The sequence below is a fragment of the Scleropages formosus genome, chromosome 1 (genome assembly GCF_900964775.1).
Source record: "Scleropages formosus chromosome 1, fSclFor1.1, whole genome shotgun sequence".
In the NCBI taxonomy this organism is placed as follows: Eukaryota; Metazoa; Chordata; class Actinopteri; order Osteoglossiformes; family Osteoglossidae; genus Scleropages; species Scleropages formosus.
In genome coordinates, this window is record NC_041806.1 from 2906938 (window position 1) to 2925735 (window position 18798).

The 18798-nt window shown below is 45.1% G+C and overlaps 2 protein-coding genes across 5 annotated transcripts in view; one reads left to right on the forward strand and one right to left on the reverse strand.

The window, feature by feature from the left end:
* LOC108930258 (zinc finger protein 420-like) overlaps nucleotides 1-18798 on the forward strand; it is a 1123701-nt gene that overhangs the window by 676367 nt on the left and 428536 nt on the right. The window lies entirely within an intron of this gene.
* Nucleotides 1-18798, reverse strand: part of slc39a11 (solute carrier family 39, member 11) — a 96563-nt gene that overhangs the window by 32369 nt on the left and 45396 nt on the right. For 3 of the 4 annotated variants that reach the window (XM_029252587.1, XM_018745272.2, XM_018745270.2), the window contains one exon: nucleotides 15082-15223. In XM_029252587.1, coding sequence (XP_029108420.1) covers nucleotides 15082-15223 — 142 coding nt within the window. The remainder of the gene's footprint in view (nucleotides 1-15081; nucleotides 15224-18798) is intronic. The other variant, XM_018745271.2, reaches the window with a different exon arrangement.

The following is an 18798-nucleotide window of genomic DNA, read 5'->3' on the forward strand; positions in this document are numbered from 1 at the left end:
AAAGTTAGATTAAAAGGTATTTCACGTAAACTCCCCAGTGTAACACGTTAATGTACTTTACGCAAACTGCTGGGAACGATGCAACAGTAATTGTCGCACGAATGCAGGGTGAGCAGGGCTTCCAGCTGGACTGGCAGGCGTAATGATGGTGTTTTATTGGAGCAGGAGGGTGGTGCCATCGCACCCACTGGCGGTCAGGTGTGACTGGCACTGAACAGAGTCGTTGGACCGGACCACGTGCTCTGGAGAGGGTCAATCAAAGCTTGGACTGCGGTTTAAACCAGCGCTCAGCATGTCACTGGAGGTGTATTCTCATTTCACTCTGCTCCGCTCAAACATAGCCTTTCCTGCTTCACACACACACACACACACACACACACACACACACACACACACACACCCTCACAATCGCCTCCCCATCTCCTTCCCAAGTAGACACAGACTCCTGAAAGAAACCTCATCAGAACTTCACAGTCTCCCCAGACGTCTGTCGTCGTGTCACGGCTGATTGGCGGCCCACAAAAGGGCCGCAGCGCCCATCCGTCACGCCGACTGACAGCGTCGAAACAGCGGCGAAACACCCCAGCTGCTTGCACGATGGGAACAACATGCGGCTCGAGCTAAAAACCTGTGGGAGCCATTGACTTGGGTCTCTGCAGCTTCTCCAACACGTGCGCCCCAGCACCGCGACTCATTCGGCAGTTCAGTTCAAGTTCCACAAGAGCCCCGTTATTGTACCTGACGGGGGGGATAGCACCTCAGCTGCCCCAGGAGAACACTGGCTCTTATTTATCTTGCTTATAACTTATCCGCTTTTGCAACCTGAGCTTCCAGAACATTCGTCCTTTATCCATGTGACAAGTCGTTCACTTATTGGTGAGGTGGTAACACTAGAGGGCGCCATCTCTCCCACAGCATCCTTAGAAATCCAGTGAGATTGTGGGCCCCGATCGGACTTCTCCCCTGAGCTCCTTCGGCCTTCAGAGAAAGCCTGGATAGTCTTTGCTCTCCCCAGACTGAGACGCATCAAAAGCCATTAGCCGTAACCTCTTAGAATCAATACGAGGACAAAAAAGGTCAAAATTGTGAGTTTGGAGGGCGGAGCCATGTCTGAGCCAGGCTATGTGACCTAAAATTCGTTAGCGCTCTCCATGAAGTCGAATACGGGCCGCTTTGTAACAGCTTTTCAGGAAAGACACTCAGCACTAAATTATCTATTTGCTTGACTGACTTTGCACACGGGTTCGTTGGTAAGCCATGGAAACCGCTTTGGACTGCAGCAACAGTCAACAAAACGAAGAGATGGCGTGACACACCGGTGACGCTGGCGTCTGGGTGTTTCTCAGCTTTTGATTTACGTGGAGTCGAGCTCCAGCCAGGGATGTAATTAGCGATTTCGCGTAACCTCCCCCACACACCCCGGTAGCGGCTCTCCAGGGGTGCCATTAATCCCACTTAGCCGTCGTAGTCCGATAGCCGTCACGACCCGCCACTCAACCCCCCGCGGTCCCCAAAATCATGACTCCAATCTGCCCCCAGGCGGTGCGCCCTGCGGCGCTGCAATTACACCTCCACTTCCAACCCAGTGTTTTGATTCCGCCGTCCCGTCCTCCTCCCGCTGAGCCGTGAAGGTGGACTTCCTCGTTCGCCGACCTCCACATCAACGTCATCAACGCCCAGATGCCTTGAACCTCATTGCCGGGTGCAACGATGCTCATCCGTGACCTCTGGACCTCAATCATTTCGCCCTTTTTCATATCGCTCTTCTTTATTCCACTGTAGGAAGGTCGCACTTTACACTTCGCCCCATCACTCCAAGTACATTTACTGAAGCAGATACAAGGTACAACAGCAGTTTTTCTCACACTTGAGATTTGAACGTGCCTTTTTCCAAACCAAAGCAACTAATAATTTTACCACATACAGGTGGGAATGACAAGAGCACAACTCTAAAGGGCTCACTTCAAGGGTACATCAGATATTCTCAGACAGCAATCACAGCATCAGATAGTCACCTCATCAACACTCACAAACACACACACTTAGAGCTCGATAAGTCTTGTGTCTCAACGCAGCAGAACGGAGTGGAGCTGAAAAGAAGAAGAAAGGGAAAAGGGGAGGGGTTGCATCATCAGTCATGATGTCGACATTTAACTCATCCTCCACAGCTGCAGGGACATCAATTTTCTTTTTTCCTGGGAGATTCATCTAAGGTTCAAAGTCATCAATGGCGAGGACTTCATGCCTGACACAGCACAGGCTTCGTTTCAGATGTACATCAGAAAAGGCCGAGCCTGAAACACTGGGAACGGGGTTAGCAGAACACAGGTGGATGGAACCAGCATCACCTCTCGTAAAAGACCCAAGGCTGATGAGATTCCTCAGGCATCACTGCTGCTTGAAGACAAAATCCTTGAGAAAACATTGCTGTCACGTGGTTTGATGAACAGGAGCACCTCGCTGAGACTGGAGGAATTGACACATGCATGTCTACATCTCCCATCAAAGGTCACAGAGGTCAGCGTTGAGTCTAGAGAATGATGGGTCATAAAACGTTTGACACAAAGTCCAATAGAGGGCTGATAAAATCCCAGTGTGTTTAAGGGAAACAGCTCTTATACCTTTGAGAAGCCGTTCGCTGGGACATCCAACCACACACACACACACACATTTTCAGAACCGCATGTCCCATACGGGGTCACGGGGAACCGGAGCCTAACCCAGCAACTCAGGGCGTAAGGCCGGAGGGGGAGGGGACATACCCAGGACGGGACGCCGGTCCGCCGCAAGGCACCCCAAGCGGGACTCGAACCCCAGACCCACCGGAGAGCAGGACTGCGGTCCAACCCACTGCGCCACTGCGCCCCCTACATCCAACCATAAATATGGTAAATTTCACCAATGACAGTTGGTATATGGGTTGGTAAAGGTGAAAAAATGTTGACAATGGCTGGATGGATGGATAAACTGCTCCATGCATCCATTTCCTTTGATTTGGAGCTTCAAGCCGAAGAGAAGAAGTCAAGTGGGCGAGGGCCTATTCCAGCTCACTCCACACTCGAAGTCAACCAGGGGGATGCTTAATCAGTCATCGTAGGCTTCCTGTGCTGTGCTGCCAACGACAACAGTTGCCAGGTAACAACAAAGACCCCCCACCACCCCATCACCAAGGTGCGATGGCGTCGCAAAGTTAGCAAAGCACCTATCGGAATCCAGAGCAGCCTACTTTGCAGTAAAAACCTTCCGGAATATTCTCAGACATAACGCCCCCTGGGAACACTGGGGTCAGGGCAGTGGGGGGGACTGGGGTTGATTCCCAATGTCGGCTAAACACAGGCCGCCAAGATTTAAGGTTAATAACATGCAAAGATGGGCTATTGAGTCCACTGAAGGGAAGCTCAGATTTTTATGTTCATTCTTATTCTGAAAAGATTAACCGTGTTAATTACTTCAGTCATTCCATGATTACTCAATTGTTCTAAGCCATTTAAAAATTAATAACTGAAGAACTGACAAACAAAAAAACTACCGTCTCTTTTCATTTTAGAAATAAAGGACACATTTAATTAGCACGTAAAGCACCTGTAAAAGCATTATGAAAATTACGGTGAGTTCGCAGCTAGCAAATTCATATTCAATCAAAAACATAATCAAGGCTGAGTAATTAGTAACTCCACTGGAATAATACCCAGCAAACACTTGCAGCTGTGGTTTGTCTCGGGGTCTCAATCTAATAGATAAGTTGCGGTCCCAAAGATTAATGACACAAGCATCCCTCACTTTATTTTTTCATTAGGTTCTGTAAAAATCTCTCCTACATCTATAAGATGTTTAATATGTTTAACTCTGAGCTACAATAAAAGCAAACTGAATAGTCTCAAAAATAATGCATTGCCTCCTCAAACTCTTCTTCACTGCAGTTTTTGACTGCTTCACCGCATAAACGTGCAACGTTCCTCATCTTGTTACTGATCATCAGCACTGAGCAACACCAGACATGAGCTGTAAACACTGTGGAAGTGAGTTGAATTAAGGTGGTCTCAGATGGCCATTCCATTAGGTGCTCTTTACTGCCATGAGCTCGGTGGTCACATTAGTTCTGTAAGAAACTCAACATTTACAAAACAAATGAAAAATTCAAGTAAACAGAACTGGAAAGTGGAATAAGCCTGAACCTAAAAACTATTCAATCTTAAGTCCATTTTCTATTTGTGACACTAATGTATGAAATGTGTTTTGGGAAAATGCAACAAAGGAGTTCAAATCACCGGTTCCTTGCCTTCAAAGACCTCCGCAGATGGACCTGCTTTCATCTTCTCCTCAACGCCTATCTCGGACCAGCATTCATGGCACCGGCGCGTGGGTCCTGTTTACTCGGACAGCCTTTCCGACACGCATTCTGAACATTCACTTAGCAAACACTGCAACTGGAGGGGCAGTGGTTAGGAGGCAGGGTCACAGCGGAACATAAATCTTGACTCGATCAACTCCCTACGGCCCATTCACACCATGAAACCATGATTATCGTTTTCAAATTCCAGCTGTGGATTACCTTTTCATTGTGTCCTTTGATGGACATCTTAACGCTCGACTCTCGTTCGTATCTATTCAAGACCGTGACTGAAGTGACGAGCACCATGGCCAAACCTCGTTGTGAAGGTTACAAAAGCAGTCCCTGTTGTTATTGATTTTTTTAATCATGTATTTAGGTGAGACCTATTTTGATACTGTGGCCTGGTGTCCCATCCAGGGTTTACCCTGTCTCACACCCTATGCTTCCATGATAGGCTCTGGACCCCTGCAACCCAACCAAGTGGTTCTTGATGAGGAATGGATGGATGAATGTTGTGCTGTGATATACAGCAAGGAAACTATAGCATCCAGAGCAGGGGTTCTAATCCTGGGGTACATGGACCTCTCGGGGGTCTGAGGACAAGTTAAAACTAAAATAAAAATGTTACCATGCCATGACTATCTCTGGCACAGGGCCACGTGAAAATTTTGGGTACCTCGGCTCAAAGACAAGTTTTGTTGATTTTCAAAGTGTCACAGTCTGGACAACATTAAGAACCTCTGGACTACAAGATTGCGAGCACTAGCAGAACAAGGTCGACACACTGTGTCCCTGAGACAACCGACCAAACGGGGAGGGATTTTTTGAGCTTCCCTGTCACCCAGGGTAAAGGATCGACTGCCAGCCTGACACACTGAGGACAGGAAGCGTGACATGTTGGTCTGAGTGAGACTTAAGCGAGACGAGGTGAGGCAAGCTGGGGCAAGGTGGCTCGGGACCGAGGCATCGACAGCAACGGACCAACTTCTCGGAGGGAGGTCGTCGCCCAAAGCAAAGTGGCAACAGCGCTCGATACTTTTAGAGATGTGGTGGCAAAATCGCGAGCACCGTCTGTGGGTCTTTGGACTTGAGGGACGGGCGGCGAAAGACCTCGCAGAGCTTTGATCCCGCTTCACGGAGAACGCTCCCAGGAAAAGAGGACAGCTCGGGGGGTCTGGGGTTGTGTATAAACAGCACCATCTTGTACCTGCCCTCCCACCAGTGAATGGCAGACAGAACACACACGGACCGGAGGGCAGATGGCATGGTTCTGGTTAGGCATGGTTCTGTTAACTACTCAACAGCCCAGCACACACATGAAAAAAATACAAACCGGTGCAGCGACAAACACGCACACACACAAAAAGAGATATGCACACAAATATAGACACTTTCTGCTTTTCTTGATTGCTGGCAAAACTGTTACAGCAATTTTAAAGACAAATAAGACATGATTTATATATGACACACACACACACACACACACACACACACACACACACACACACACACACACACACACACACGTGTGTATAGATGTATATATACACATAGCATATAAGAAAAACGGCACCAAAACCTTTCTGTTCTCAGCCTTTAAAGGCTGAAATACAGACGTTGCCACTCATTTACAGTTATATTTTTAAAATATGTTTGGTGTGCTGCTGTGAGCTTATAATTACCACTCCATTGTTTGAAAACCTTTCAAGCTGCAGATCAGTGCATCAGCCAGTGGAGTCACGTAGGCAGACGTTTTCGTTCCATCTCCTGGCGGACCATCTCAGCATCGCATTTTTAATAAGAGGCGCAAACATGTCGACTTTACGGCACGCAAATGTCACCAACAGTTAATCTCAGCTCATCCAGGAGTTAGTGTGGAAAACGGAAAACTCACAATTCCACTATAAATATCAATAAAGGAAGGTGCCGCATGTGATGACAGTGCGCTGCCAGGAAATTTATAGTGGCATCCGCCGCTATCCGTGATTACGGTATGCAGTGACGGACAGGACAGCCGCTCTGAGAAAGCGGGCAGGACGTTTTTAAGTAACTTTCCATGATATGGGAGGGTGGGCAGCAAAATGCTGGATTTCTGGGAATCTAAGCAAGCTTTGATGTGTGGGTGCAGATAAGGTGATCCGAAAAGCCCACCGAATCACTCCCACCACTCCGCTCCGTTGATGGTCAACCTGAGCAAAGTCACCAACCCAAGCAACTCTGAACAGCTTATCTTCCTTCTAAACACGGTGGTGGGCCAAGTTCAGTGTCATCACCCTCATCATATCCCATGGTGTACTTCACAGTGAGACATAGCAATAGCGTACCCATATCCCATCTGTCAGACAAATCATCTATTGCTCTGATGCTCACAATTTAAAAATGTTCTTCTGGCTATAAAAGGTCTTCTTTGAAGAAACTACAAGGGTAATTCTAAAAAGTATCTGCAATATTAAAAATGTGGTCACCTGCAAATGTTATACTTTACACTACACTTAGTAGCAGAGGTAATTCTCTGCTAATGAGAGAGCAAAACACTTTTAAAGTGACAGCACACCCTTAATATCAAACATTATGGGGGGGGCTAAAAAAAAAAAACACCCCAGCATACAAAGCAGTCTCCTTAGAAAAACACATACTTTTTTACATTTATTTAGTTGATGATTTTCTCCAAAGAGATTTACAGTGTTAAGATACTAAGACTGAGTTACCAATTTATGCAACAGGGTAATTTTCATTAATTCAGGGTTAGTACCTTGATCAAGGGTAGTACAGCTGCAGCGGGATTCAAACCTGGGTTTGAGGCAACAGCTCTAACTGCTATGCTGCTTGGTGCCCTTAAATTATGGCATGAAGCAAAAGCTTCTCAGAAGATGTGAGGCTAATCTCCAAACCCCATATGAAAAAACAGCTTTTTTAAAACCACAAACTCACATCTCACTCAGCCTGATGTCAAATGTTTGTCCTCATCTTCCCTTGAGAAGGAGGGGGGATTGTAGGTAATGCTTGTCTTCTTCCTTATGCATGCGCTCACACACACACACACACACACACACACACACACACTCTCATGTAGATGAATGAGCTTGGACATGAAAAGCAATCAGGCAGAATCTCATTAAGCACCGCAGGTGTAAATCTCAGCTCTGGTAATTCAATTCCTGCCCAGCTTGTCCGGAGCTGTGAAATACGAGCGCCGAGTACACCTCCCACCCGACCAGCCCCCAAAAAGCACACAGAGCTCCAAACAAAGTGGATTTGCATTGGGGGTGTGACTCTTGCGTTGTGCCTTTCCCCTTGTCCAGCTCCCCCACAGTCCACTGCTGGAGAATCATCCTCTCAAAACACCACTATGGCACAGGAAGTGTGGAGCCCAGAGGAGCATTTGGAGACACAGGCACATTAAAGGGGTCCCAGCTCCCACTGCTGATCTTCCTTTCCAAGTGCCTTCCTGCGAAACATGGCCTCGCAAAGAGGCACCCCAACAGATAAGTGACACGGCTGGAGGACAGCTGTACATCAAATCACTGCCTGAGGACTCCATTTGAGTGTAAGGAGGGAATCGCTCCAATTTCACGCCTAGCGGAGACACATTTCGTCCAAGGGTGTGACGCCACACTGCCAATGCAAACAGACACGCATGGTGAAACACGGCACCTAGATCACTTTCACTTCGACTTTCGATTGTGACAGAATTAAAGAAAATGCAGTACTTAGATGGTCAGGAGACAACAAAATCATGACAAATTTATTAAGAGCTTAGCTGGGACAGAAATGAGCATAAGCATGGGGTCGTGGGGAGCATGGCTGAGAAGCACTATACCACGGTACCGAAGTAACTGAAATTGCTCCCTGCCGCCTGGTTTCTTGTTAACAAGACACACTGATCTTTGTTAAGCGAAGTCACTGACAGGCCAACATCTGTCACCTTCTGCTCTATTTGTGAAACACACAAGATGGCAACAAATTACCTGGTGGAATAATTTTTCAATCTCAACTCATAATTTTATTTTAAATGATTTCCTCTCTGGCCAACTATCAAATAAGGGTTCCGGTACATTCTGCAAGACCTCTTGGTGGTCCCAATCGGGGGGGTCCATGAGTTCTCAGTTTGTCCCCTATGCTCTGAGCTTCCTCTGCACCTCAGAGCAGCTGAATCCCTCCCAGCATTCAAGAAAGGTCTCAAACTCATCTCTTTCAGAGCCATTTCTCTCCTTATCCCAGTACCTATATAAAGGAGTTCAACCCCATCTGCTGTGAACATCTATGTATTTGCTATTTCATTGTTACTTCTACAGGCAGCGACTTGAGGAACGTGAAGCAGCAGCACGGTAGTGTCGGACACACAAGCCGTGTGTCAATGATTGTTGATGCACGCCGCTGGATGCCTCCCAGGTTTCATACACGACCGTTGCTCGGCACCGGCAGTGTGAACAACACACACCGACTTCGGCATCAACAGAGCGCGATCCGGAGGATCCTGAGCATCAGTGACGCATCAGTTGATCGAAGCCACCTGTTGCTAATCGCCAGCTCTGTTAATTAAGCCTTCCGCTTAAAAGGAAGGTCACGAAGTTGAGCAAAGAGGATTTATGACTGCATAATTTAGCTGCTCGTGTTATTCAATTAAAGCCATCAGAAAGCCCTGCTAACATTTAGACCCGAGCCACTAGGGGTGTGGCGGTTGGGCCTGGTCACAAACTGCTCTGTGAAAGCAATTGGCCCCCATGTGCAATTTGTACTCCATGTTTTATGGATGTTCTGCAGCTTCTACTCAGCCCTTGGGCACCAAGGACCGCCAGGCTGCTCGCAACAGTCTGTACAATTGGCTGCTCGATTTACCGTAGATCCGCGTCTACAAACTCTTAATTGTATAACCTTGTCATTAACCTTTATTTATCCGAACCCTTTGCCCAGAACTGCTTACAGTCTTAGATAATCAATGTTACAGAAATTTGCCCATCTATACACCTGGGGAATTTTTTACTGTATCAATTCAGGGTTATTACCTTGATCAAGGGTACTACAGCAGCAGCATTGAACAAATGCATTAGTTTTATTTTTTTTACTAAGAAATCCCAAATAAACATTAACCAACAAATAACTAATTGTAAAAAAAAAAATATACAGTCAACAACGTGCCGCGACATGTTATCATTATGTCGTTTCGATATAACAAATACAAGGTTGTCCGATGGCAGAGCAGGTAGCACGCTGCTTGGGCACGGGTTCGAATTCAGCTCAGTCTGCGTGGCATTCATATATTCTCCCTGTGTCTTTGTACCTTTCTCTTGGATGCTCTGGTTTCCTCGCAGAGTCCAAAGAGATGCAGTTCCGGACAACTAGACACTCTAGTCTTTCAGCGTGTGTCGTTTCAAAAGGAAACTTGAAACCATTTAATGTCCATTTTCAGTTAATTTTCAATTAACCATATAATTTAATAAGAGAGACTGACACCCAGCACCCAACAGCCACCGCTCCTCCCGTCTACAGCCCATGCAACCGAGCCGATAAGCTTTTATGATCATCAGTCATTGAGAGGGTAAATTGTCAGTATAACTAAGTATACTTTCCACTCTCCTGCCGCTCTCTTAGCATTCTGGCCTAGCTTCAACAAGACAAGGTGCATTTTTCAGATAAATCTTCTCAAAAATTAGTGACTTGATCGACCGTTATGGACAGTTTTTTCTTTAAAAAAAAAAAAAAAAAAAAAAAAAAAAAAGGATCTACTGGTATTCAGCTGTGGCTATATATATATATATATATTTTTTTTTTTTTTTAATGAATTTTATTCCATAGAAGACCCATTGCAGCAAAGTGCGAGTCAACGCACAGAATGCGGACATAAAGCAGACAGCAAAGTTTGCCTCTGGCTTGCTCTTATATGAACAAATTCCATCTTGTCGACAGAATCCTTGCTGCAAAATCATTAAGACTTATATACTTATAAATATTTACAGTAACTACACAGATGACAGAGTATGAAGCCCCTAGGAAAGCAGACCCCTCACCCTGAGTCAACAGCATTAATAAATACTACTCTGGAGAAATATTACTTTTAATCAAGGTAGGGGAATTTAAGACATGTAATAAATTTGAAAATCTGCGGGGAAAAGCGTGTCTGATTTGAGTCATGCAGTGTAGCAAATCGAAAATCCCAGTGAAGGCTAAATGATGACAGAGCTCAGCCGGAGTGAAAAGCTGGGTTTCCAACTCCTGCTGTCAATCAATCAATCCTTTTGATCAGTGGTGAATAAATAAATAAATAAATAAGTAAATAGCAGCATTTTGATACAAACAACACTTGGTAAAAACACATGATCAGTGGGCAGCATTGTAGAAGTTAGAGCAGTCACATTGGAATCAAAGGTCCCAAGTTTAAATGCTATTCCTGCTATATTACCTTTGATCAAGGTACTAACTCTGAACTGAAACAGTAAAAATTACTACGCTTTGTAAATAGGTGAATCACTGTAAGTAACTTAAAACTGTAAGTCACTTAGGCGCAAAGCATGAGATTAATAAACGTAAAATGAATGGATGTTTCGGAAAGCGACTGCTACGTATTTGGAGGGGGTTCTCTTTTTTTTTTTCTTCTTCATTATGTTCACACACAAGTGTTTCTATGTTGTTTTCATTACTCTATGTCACCTTGGGGAATATGTTTATTATTATTACTACTGTTATTATTACGGGGGTGCGGTGGCGCAGTGGGTTGGACCACAGTCCTGCTCTTCGGTGGGTCTGGGGTTCGAGTCCCGCTTGGGGTGCCTTGTGACGGACTGGCGTCCCGTCCTGGGTGTGTCCCCTCCCCCTTCCAGCCTTGCACCCTGAGTTGCCGGGTTAGGCTCCGGTTCCCCGTGACCCCATATGGGAAAAGCGGTTATGAAAGTGTGTGTGTGTGTGTTATTATTACAAGCCTTCATTAATACAGCAACTGGTAGAATTTCATATGTATCTTTACTGCTTTTCTTCAGTAACATATACTGTATTTTGACACAAGTATAACAAGTGCGTCGGCCAAATGAAGGTAAAAGTCAGCATGTCGAAACAGGGCTTTTACGTCGCCCATGTCTCCACTGAGTTCACACTAAGGAGCAAGGGTTTGCCCGTCACTGATGGGGTCTCATGCAGACACGGGTTCGAAAAGCGCATCACCCCATGCGGGCCGGGTCGGCCTCCTGCACGTCAGTGTCGCGTCCGTCAGGAGAGCAGCACAGTGGAGTACTGCACAAATCAATGTTCAAAACAGAGCAGCAGCTCACTGACTGGCCTCTGCCTCTGTGCGAGAGAGAGAGGAGGTCTGAGTGACAGCCATATTTTTCAGCATGTGGCGTAGTGGTTACAATTAGCAACAGAGGAACCCGGGTTCAAACCCCTGCTCCTGCTGTAGTTCCCATCCAGGCTGTATGAAAAACGATGCACATTTATTTATTTAGCAAACGCTTTTCTCCGAAGTGACGTACATCTCATAGAAATACAATGTGTTCATTACATTAGGAGAAAGAGACATAGTTGCAGACGTGCGATTCTTGAGTAAATCTAGTTTTTTTCTTTCCAATTTAGGCACCGAAGTTCATCGCATAAGTAGGTGCACAAAACTCCGAATATACTAACCCTGATCACCTTCCTACAATTTTTTTTTTTTTTTTTTTTAAAGGTACACAAACGTTTACGTACAATACAGGAGCAGCAGCTGTGTAAAGGCTTATCTGCGGATGCTCACAAAGTTACGGTGCATGAACATTTACACCTTACATGAGCTTGAGAGACCATGGGCGGTGAGTCCGGAAAAGGTGAGTTCAGACCCTTCTTGAATGCAGACAGAGTTTCAGCAGTTCCGAGTGAGAGGTCATTCCACCACAATGGAGCCAGAACCAAGAACCTCTCGCTTTACCTTTCGTGCGCGGGACCACCAAGCGACCAGATGTACCTTCAACTAACACAGATTATTACCGTTATATAAATGGGTAAATCATTGTAAGTAGCTCTGTGTACAAACGTATCAGTCACTGTGGATAAAGGTGTCAGATGAATAATAATAATAATAATAATAATAATAATAATAATAATAATAATAATCATAATAATAATTGCTTCTGAAGATAGTTTGAAGAAAACATCCACAGAAAAATAGTACATCCTGGCAGACAGGCATTGTTTGAACTTCATGAAAACAAAAGACCTTTTCATGTTATACAGGTTGAAATAAGACCAAAATATTATTTTTGTTGCGAAGCTGCAGGGAAATGCGCGCGCGCACACACACACACACACACACACACACACACACACACACACACACACACGACTCCATACCGCTGAACACACATACATAATGCATGACATACATAATTCATAAATCACTGAAGACGTGTCTTAACAAAGCCGTCGGTCAGCGTTCCTGTATGGGCCGACGAGGAGTGAGCTTTATCGCTTTAACCCTGTTCCACCCCACCCACAAAGTCCACAAGATCAGTGACAAACACAGCGCAGTCACTCCGTACGTACGGCTGCTTAATCGGAGCACATCGGTCAACATCCCCGCACACGCGAAGAACTGCAGAATCCACCCTGCTTCTTTAGAGTTGTCTCCTAACCATGTCAGAACATAAATAATTCACAGAAATCGGCGAAGGGGATTCTGCAGGAGCAATCTGCAGGGTTTGCTGTGCTTTCTGGCAACGGTGCCTGTCCGCAATCATATACCACACATTGTCACCTGAGAAAAAGTCATTCATTCAACTTTACTGTATTTCAGAGATGGCTGAAAAAGAAATCACCCAATTTCCAAGCAAAAAAACCCCTGATTTGTAAAAGACCAGAAAGCCAAAAAACAGAATTTAAAATCAGAAGAAACGGAAAAACCTAATTGATTGCTTTTAGTGGTTACAGACACTGAGAATCGGCAGAAAAGAAGAAGGAGGTTCCATCGCAGGACAGGATGGCACAGGGTGACCTTGGTTACACGGGTCTGCGTAGGAACTGCACTCCTCACGGTGCAAACTTTTGTGGTTTTGCAGTAATCCTTTCGGACTTTCCAAGGACAACCTGTCAATTAAAACTAACCCTTTGTCCTATTTCTCAGAAAGGCCCGTGAATAAAACAAAAACAGGCAGCACAGAAGGACCATATCCAGCTAAGTTACATGTGCGGAGTTCCTGATAATGAGATTGAGACCACAGGTCTCATTAAGCGCCTCGTTTCCAGTGTCTCTATAGAAAGCCGAGCGAGCTTCACTGCGGTCTTTTCAGAGTCGTATCATCACTGCAAACAGACCGGGAACATACAGCTGCACTGCCTGGTATCAGGATTTGGCGAATGGAGTGGAGTGGAGGGAGAGCTAAACAGAGTAAAACAGCTGGATCCTAGGGGACAGCTTAGAAGGATCCTATGGATCATCTCAGTACGGCTTCCTACCCTATGGCTTTTCTCAGCACCATGCTTTTACAGGTCTTTCTCAGAGGAAAGCTGTAACCAGCTGGAGGGAACCAGACTACGCATCCCGGGGTAGATCCTCGGGGAACAGATCATTCCTAGAACAGAACCGTGAAACCCACAGGAAGAAAGGCACAGCCCTGGGGTAGATCCTCGAGGGAACAGGTCTTTCCCAGAGCTGAGCTCCTCTCTCCTTCCCTTTCTCCTGTTGTGAATCTCAATGCAGGGATTAATGACGTATTATCCAATCCTCATAGCAACCTTTAGTTCTGAGGTATACCGATATACAACAATTATGGAGCCAGATTTGAGATGCAAAAACTGAAGGCTTAAGTCTCAGGAAAGACCCTACTGTTACATCTCTCGTGACAGTCGATAAATCGAACATTGCGTAACAGGGTGAAGTGAAAAACTGGAAGCCAAGCAAGGCTCATCTGATAAGTCGTGTGTCGCTGCGAGCCAAAAGTGTTAGCGGAACTACAGCATTAAGTAATATCATCCATGTGAAGCAGAATAACATATTACTGTCAAATGTCGTATCCTGAAGCGAGCCAGCTCGGAAAAAATGAAGGCAGGAAACGCGCCATCAGCAGAGGACAAAGGGGGGCAGTTTGCTGCCAGGTGGATTCTTTCCATTGTAGACAGCTGCCTGCGTTAATCAAAGCCGAACATTTTCTTGTTTGACTGGAGTAACTACATGTGACAATCATGGGGGACTGGGCGAGAAGGCAGTTGCTAATTCCATAGGCGGGAGTGCATCAAAAGAACAACAACAATCTGGCGGTAGCTTTCTTCTAGATTAAATCCTTGGGCACGGATCACCCTTACACTTCTCTCCGTTTTTCAGTCTTCACAGGAAAAACTGGTAAAACGTTGATCTGCACCCAGAATGAAAGTATAAATAACCATAAGTCACTCTGAAAAGGACTCTCCAGGGAAAGACAATGTTGGGAAAACACTCCACAGCAACAATATGAAGTGGGCAGCCCCAAAACTCAGTCACCAAGAGACACCTGTGCAGGAAGGAGGAGGAGGAGGCGGGAACAGATGGAAATCACTGGAAAGTACAACACTGAGGACTGTGATTGGACAATACGTGACAGAGGGAGAGGATTACAGAGCTAGAGAGAGCCATCAGTGAAAGGAACATGCTGGGCGAGGACTTTTGGTGGGCTCATTCAGCCCTTCCCAATGTTAAAGGAGGCTCTGTACTGACATGCATGGTGGCATGCTTTTCTAATAAGGGGAACTTTTAGAACCTCTCGGGTAGGCCGAAGGGGGCGGGATTTGTGGGTATATGACGGGAGGCTTGCCTTGGCGGAGTCCTGCTCTACCTATCCTGATGGAGAGCTCCTGGGGATCCTCCAGCTGATTTGCACGATCTTCCTCCTTCTTTATTGCAGGTTTGGAGTCTGCTGGAAGAGCGAGGGCCAGATGGGGGTCTTCCATAACTCCCTGGAGGAAAAAAAACAAACACAAACATTCATAAACGGACGTGTTTTGATTACGTACTGGGCAAATTATGGTGTAGCAGATAAAAGAACTGAATTAGTCTTCTCAAAGCAGTGCATTTCAGTTCCAGGGGAAAAAAAAAAAAAGTTGGTGCGCCCTTGAGGAATATATAAATGTGTAAAATAAACAGGAACGTAGATAAGTATGTCCAACATAAATCATGTTTAAAGAAAGACAGGTCTTCCCAGACCCCAACAGCCAACAGGACGCTATCTATGGCAACATCACTGAAGCTGTACCAAGTCTTTGAGAGCGAGTCGAGAACGTCAACAATGCGACTCAAAGCTAGGACAGCAATCCATGCCGACATTGCTTTTGACGTGGAAGATGTGGTTCTAAGGAACACTGACTGTACGGGAGGGCATTCTAAAGTCACGTGGATAAACGTTTCTCGGCCAACAGAGGCCTGCGGCTCGGTTGACGTTGCAAGATTTAGTCGACCATGAAGACTGAACACGTTCACCCTAAATGGCTTCATGTTCTAAACGAGGCAGCCGAATCTCTATTCTTTCTTACATTGTGGTGGCTTCCATACCCACATCTCTGTTCGCTTTTCCCTTAAAAATATTTTAAATAAATACTAAATAATATTATACTGGGATTAGCCCAGGGAAACATGGAAAATTAAAAAGGCTATTAAATGATGCGTCCTCTGCCTGTGAACTAACTGATTCTACTTTTAGAAAAAATAAAAGCAAGCTGGAGTGCAATGTGTGACAATTAAAATAAGAAATGGAGCAAAAATGTTATAGCTTTTAACTCAACGATTGTCACCAACAGATGGCATTGAATTCATTTAATCTATCGTGATTTTATGGCAACTTTCATTTCTCATGCAGTTTACACAAGGACAGTCATTTTCATTCATTTCTTTAATTTCCACTTGTCAACTCTGTTTTGACTCAAGTGCACAATGCCGTGAAAGTCGATTTTTCCATAAGTATTTTTTCCAATAACTGTTACAGCATATTGGTAGATTTTTCATCTTTATTAGCGTATAAAGAAAAACTCCCGCATTCACACAATGGAGAAGAAAGAAGTATTTCAGAACAATATAAAATTTAGAAAGAACACATTTGAAGGTGGCAATTAGGGGCGGATTCATAAATTATCATCATAAACAAGCTCATCTTGATACAAAGGCCCCCCGTGCAGCTCTCGAGGAGATGCACTATAAAGATCTCCTTTGCTGCAAAGCTCTTGCTCGTTTCCCTGTATAATTAGGGGTTTTATTCCACATTTTCCTCTTATGAGCTACACGTCTGTGTTATGCTCCTCCGTGACCACAACTGCGTCAGTCTCCAACAAACTTCAAACTAATTGTAAGGACCCTATTGAACAATACATGTAAGAACAAAAATTTAATAATTATAAATCTTGCACTGGAAGCCATCAGAACAATTGTTTACGAAAAGGTTTTCGATATTCGAAACATTTTTTCCTAATGACTCTAATGGTTGAATTTTTAACAAAAAAAAAAAAAAAAAAACCACACACACACACACACACACACACACCTTCAGAACCATACGGGGTCACGGGGAACCGGAGCCTAACCCGGTAACACAGGGCACAAGGCTGGAGGGAGAGGGGACACACCCAGGACGGGACGCCAGTCCGTCGCAAGGCACCCCAAGCAGGATTCGAACCCCAGATCCACCGGAGGGGAGGACTGCGGTCCAACCCACTGCGCCACCGCACCCCCTCACTCCACACACACACACAAACTTCGTTAAACACTACAGGACTTAATGTGCAGTGAACGAAATTCTGCAGAACTCTGAGTTCATCCAATCATCAATCAGACATTTATCAGTTTTTTGACAGGTTTCAAGTTTTAGATTAAAAGTGATTCCCGGGTTTCACTGCAACTGAATAACCAAATATCAACAATGAAATACTGAAGGTTCCAGGTTCAAATCCCACTCCGGCTGTAGTACCCTTGATCAAGGTATTTACCCTGAACTGACACAGTAAAAATTATCCTGCTATATAAATGGGTAAATCAGTGCAAGAAGCTTAACATACAAACTTAACACTGCAGATCTCTTTAAAGAAAAGCATCAGATAGACGAATGGTCTGGTAACAATAAAAAGGCTTGTAAATACATTCTTGATTCTTACTTGATGTAATATATATTTGTGTTAAAATAACCAGGGATAATGTATCATTCTCAGCATCTGGCAAATTAAATATTTTAAATTACTCACTTCTGTTAAGCTCAGCAGCCTGCTAATTTATTCTCTTATGTTTCCCAAAGGATGAAAAATATTTCATCAGCAAAACAGAAACAGCTATAGCGCTCTAATTTCTCATGAACGTTTATTCCTTTAAACAAATTAAACTGAACAAGGCTGGGGAGAAAGAGAGAGAGAAAGGGGGGAGGGGAGAAGAAAAAAAAAAAAAAAAAAAAATCACTGCTCGTCCACATCTAATGGGATTTTAACCATGCGACTTGTTCACTGAACAACACGCTTACGGTTAATTAATTTTCAGCTCTTCTCCAATGCGAAGGAGAATACAGCACAGGGATTCCAGAAGCAGGAGTGGAAAACTCTGCACTTGAGGAATGCCTGTAGTTTTGTCTAGAAGCTTTTCACTACAGTTATTTGTTTTTGACAATTTCTTTACAAACTAAAAACTTTACACAGTTCACATAAGCAGGTGATGAACAGTCATCCATTCATCTATTCTCCAATGCAGAGTCACGGTAACCATCACAGGGCAATCACACACAGACACACACACAAACTCTGGAGTCATCATCTACCTGCAAAATATGTCTTTCGGCTATGGGAAACCAGAGCATCTAGTGGAAACCCAAATGAGCACAAGGACAAACACGTAAACTCCACAAGTGATGAGCTAAATTCCAACCCGCGTCCAAAACAAGAGTCCAGGAGCTGTGAGGCACCAGCACTACTTGCTATGCCACACCACCACCCTAGATTATTATGCTTTTCTCATCATTTCAAGGAGCCTTCAGCACAGATACAAATGACTTTTGCACAGGCAGTGCAAGGATGCAAAACATGCTGCATCCAATAGAGGCACCAGGAAGCGCCCTTCACAAGTTAACCATGCACAATGAGACAGAAAGAGACCAAGCGGCGACGCCTGTGCTCATCTCCCTCCTCCACGCTCTTTGATTTGCTCTCCTCTCCACCTCACTTGACGGAGCGGCAGAATGCGGAGCGCTAAATGCAATCGGTGCGCATGGCCAGCTAAAGGACCAAACGACCGAGAGCAGCGGTGTGCGTATCCCTGGGACCACCGATAGCAGAGGAACACGTGTCATTAAACAATAAGGAAAGAAGGAAACTGAAAGCGCTGACAAGTTGGCTGCACTTAAACGCACGTTTATTCCAAAAGCACAAAAGCCCAGGACTGGCTCGTCTCCAAAAGCACAATCATGAGCGCGGGCCTCCCACCTCGAGCACGGTGTGCAGCCTGACGGCAGAGCCAGAATCCACATTTGCACCGACCACCGCAGGGTTACGGCCGCTTTTCCCCCACT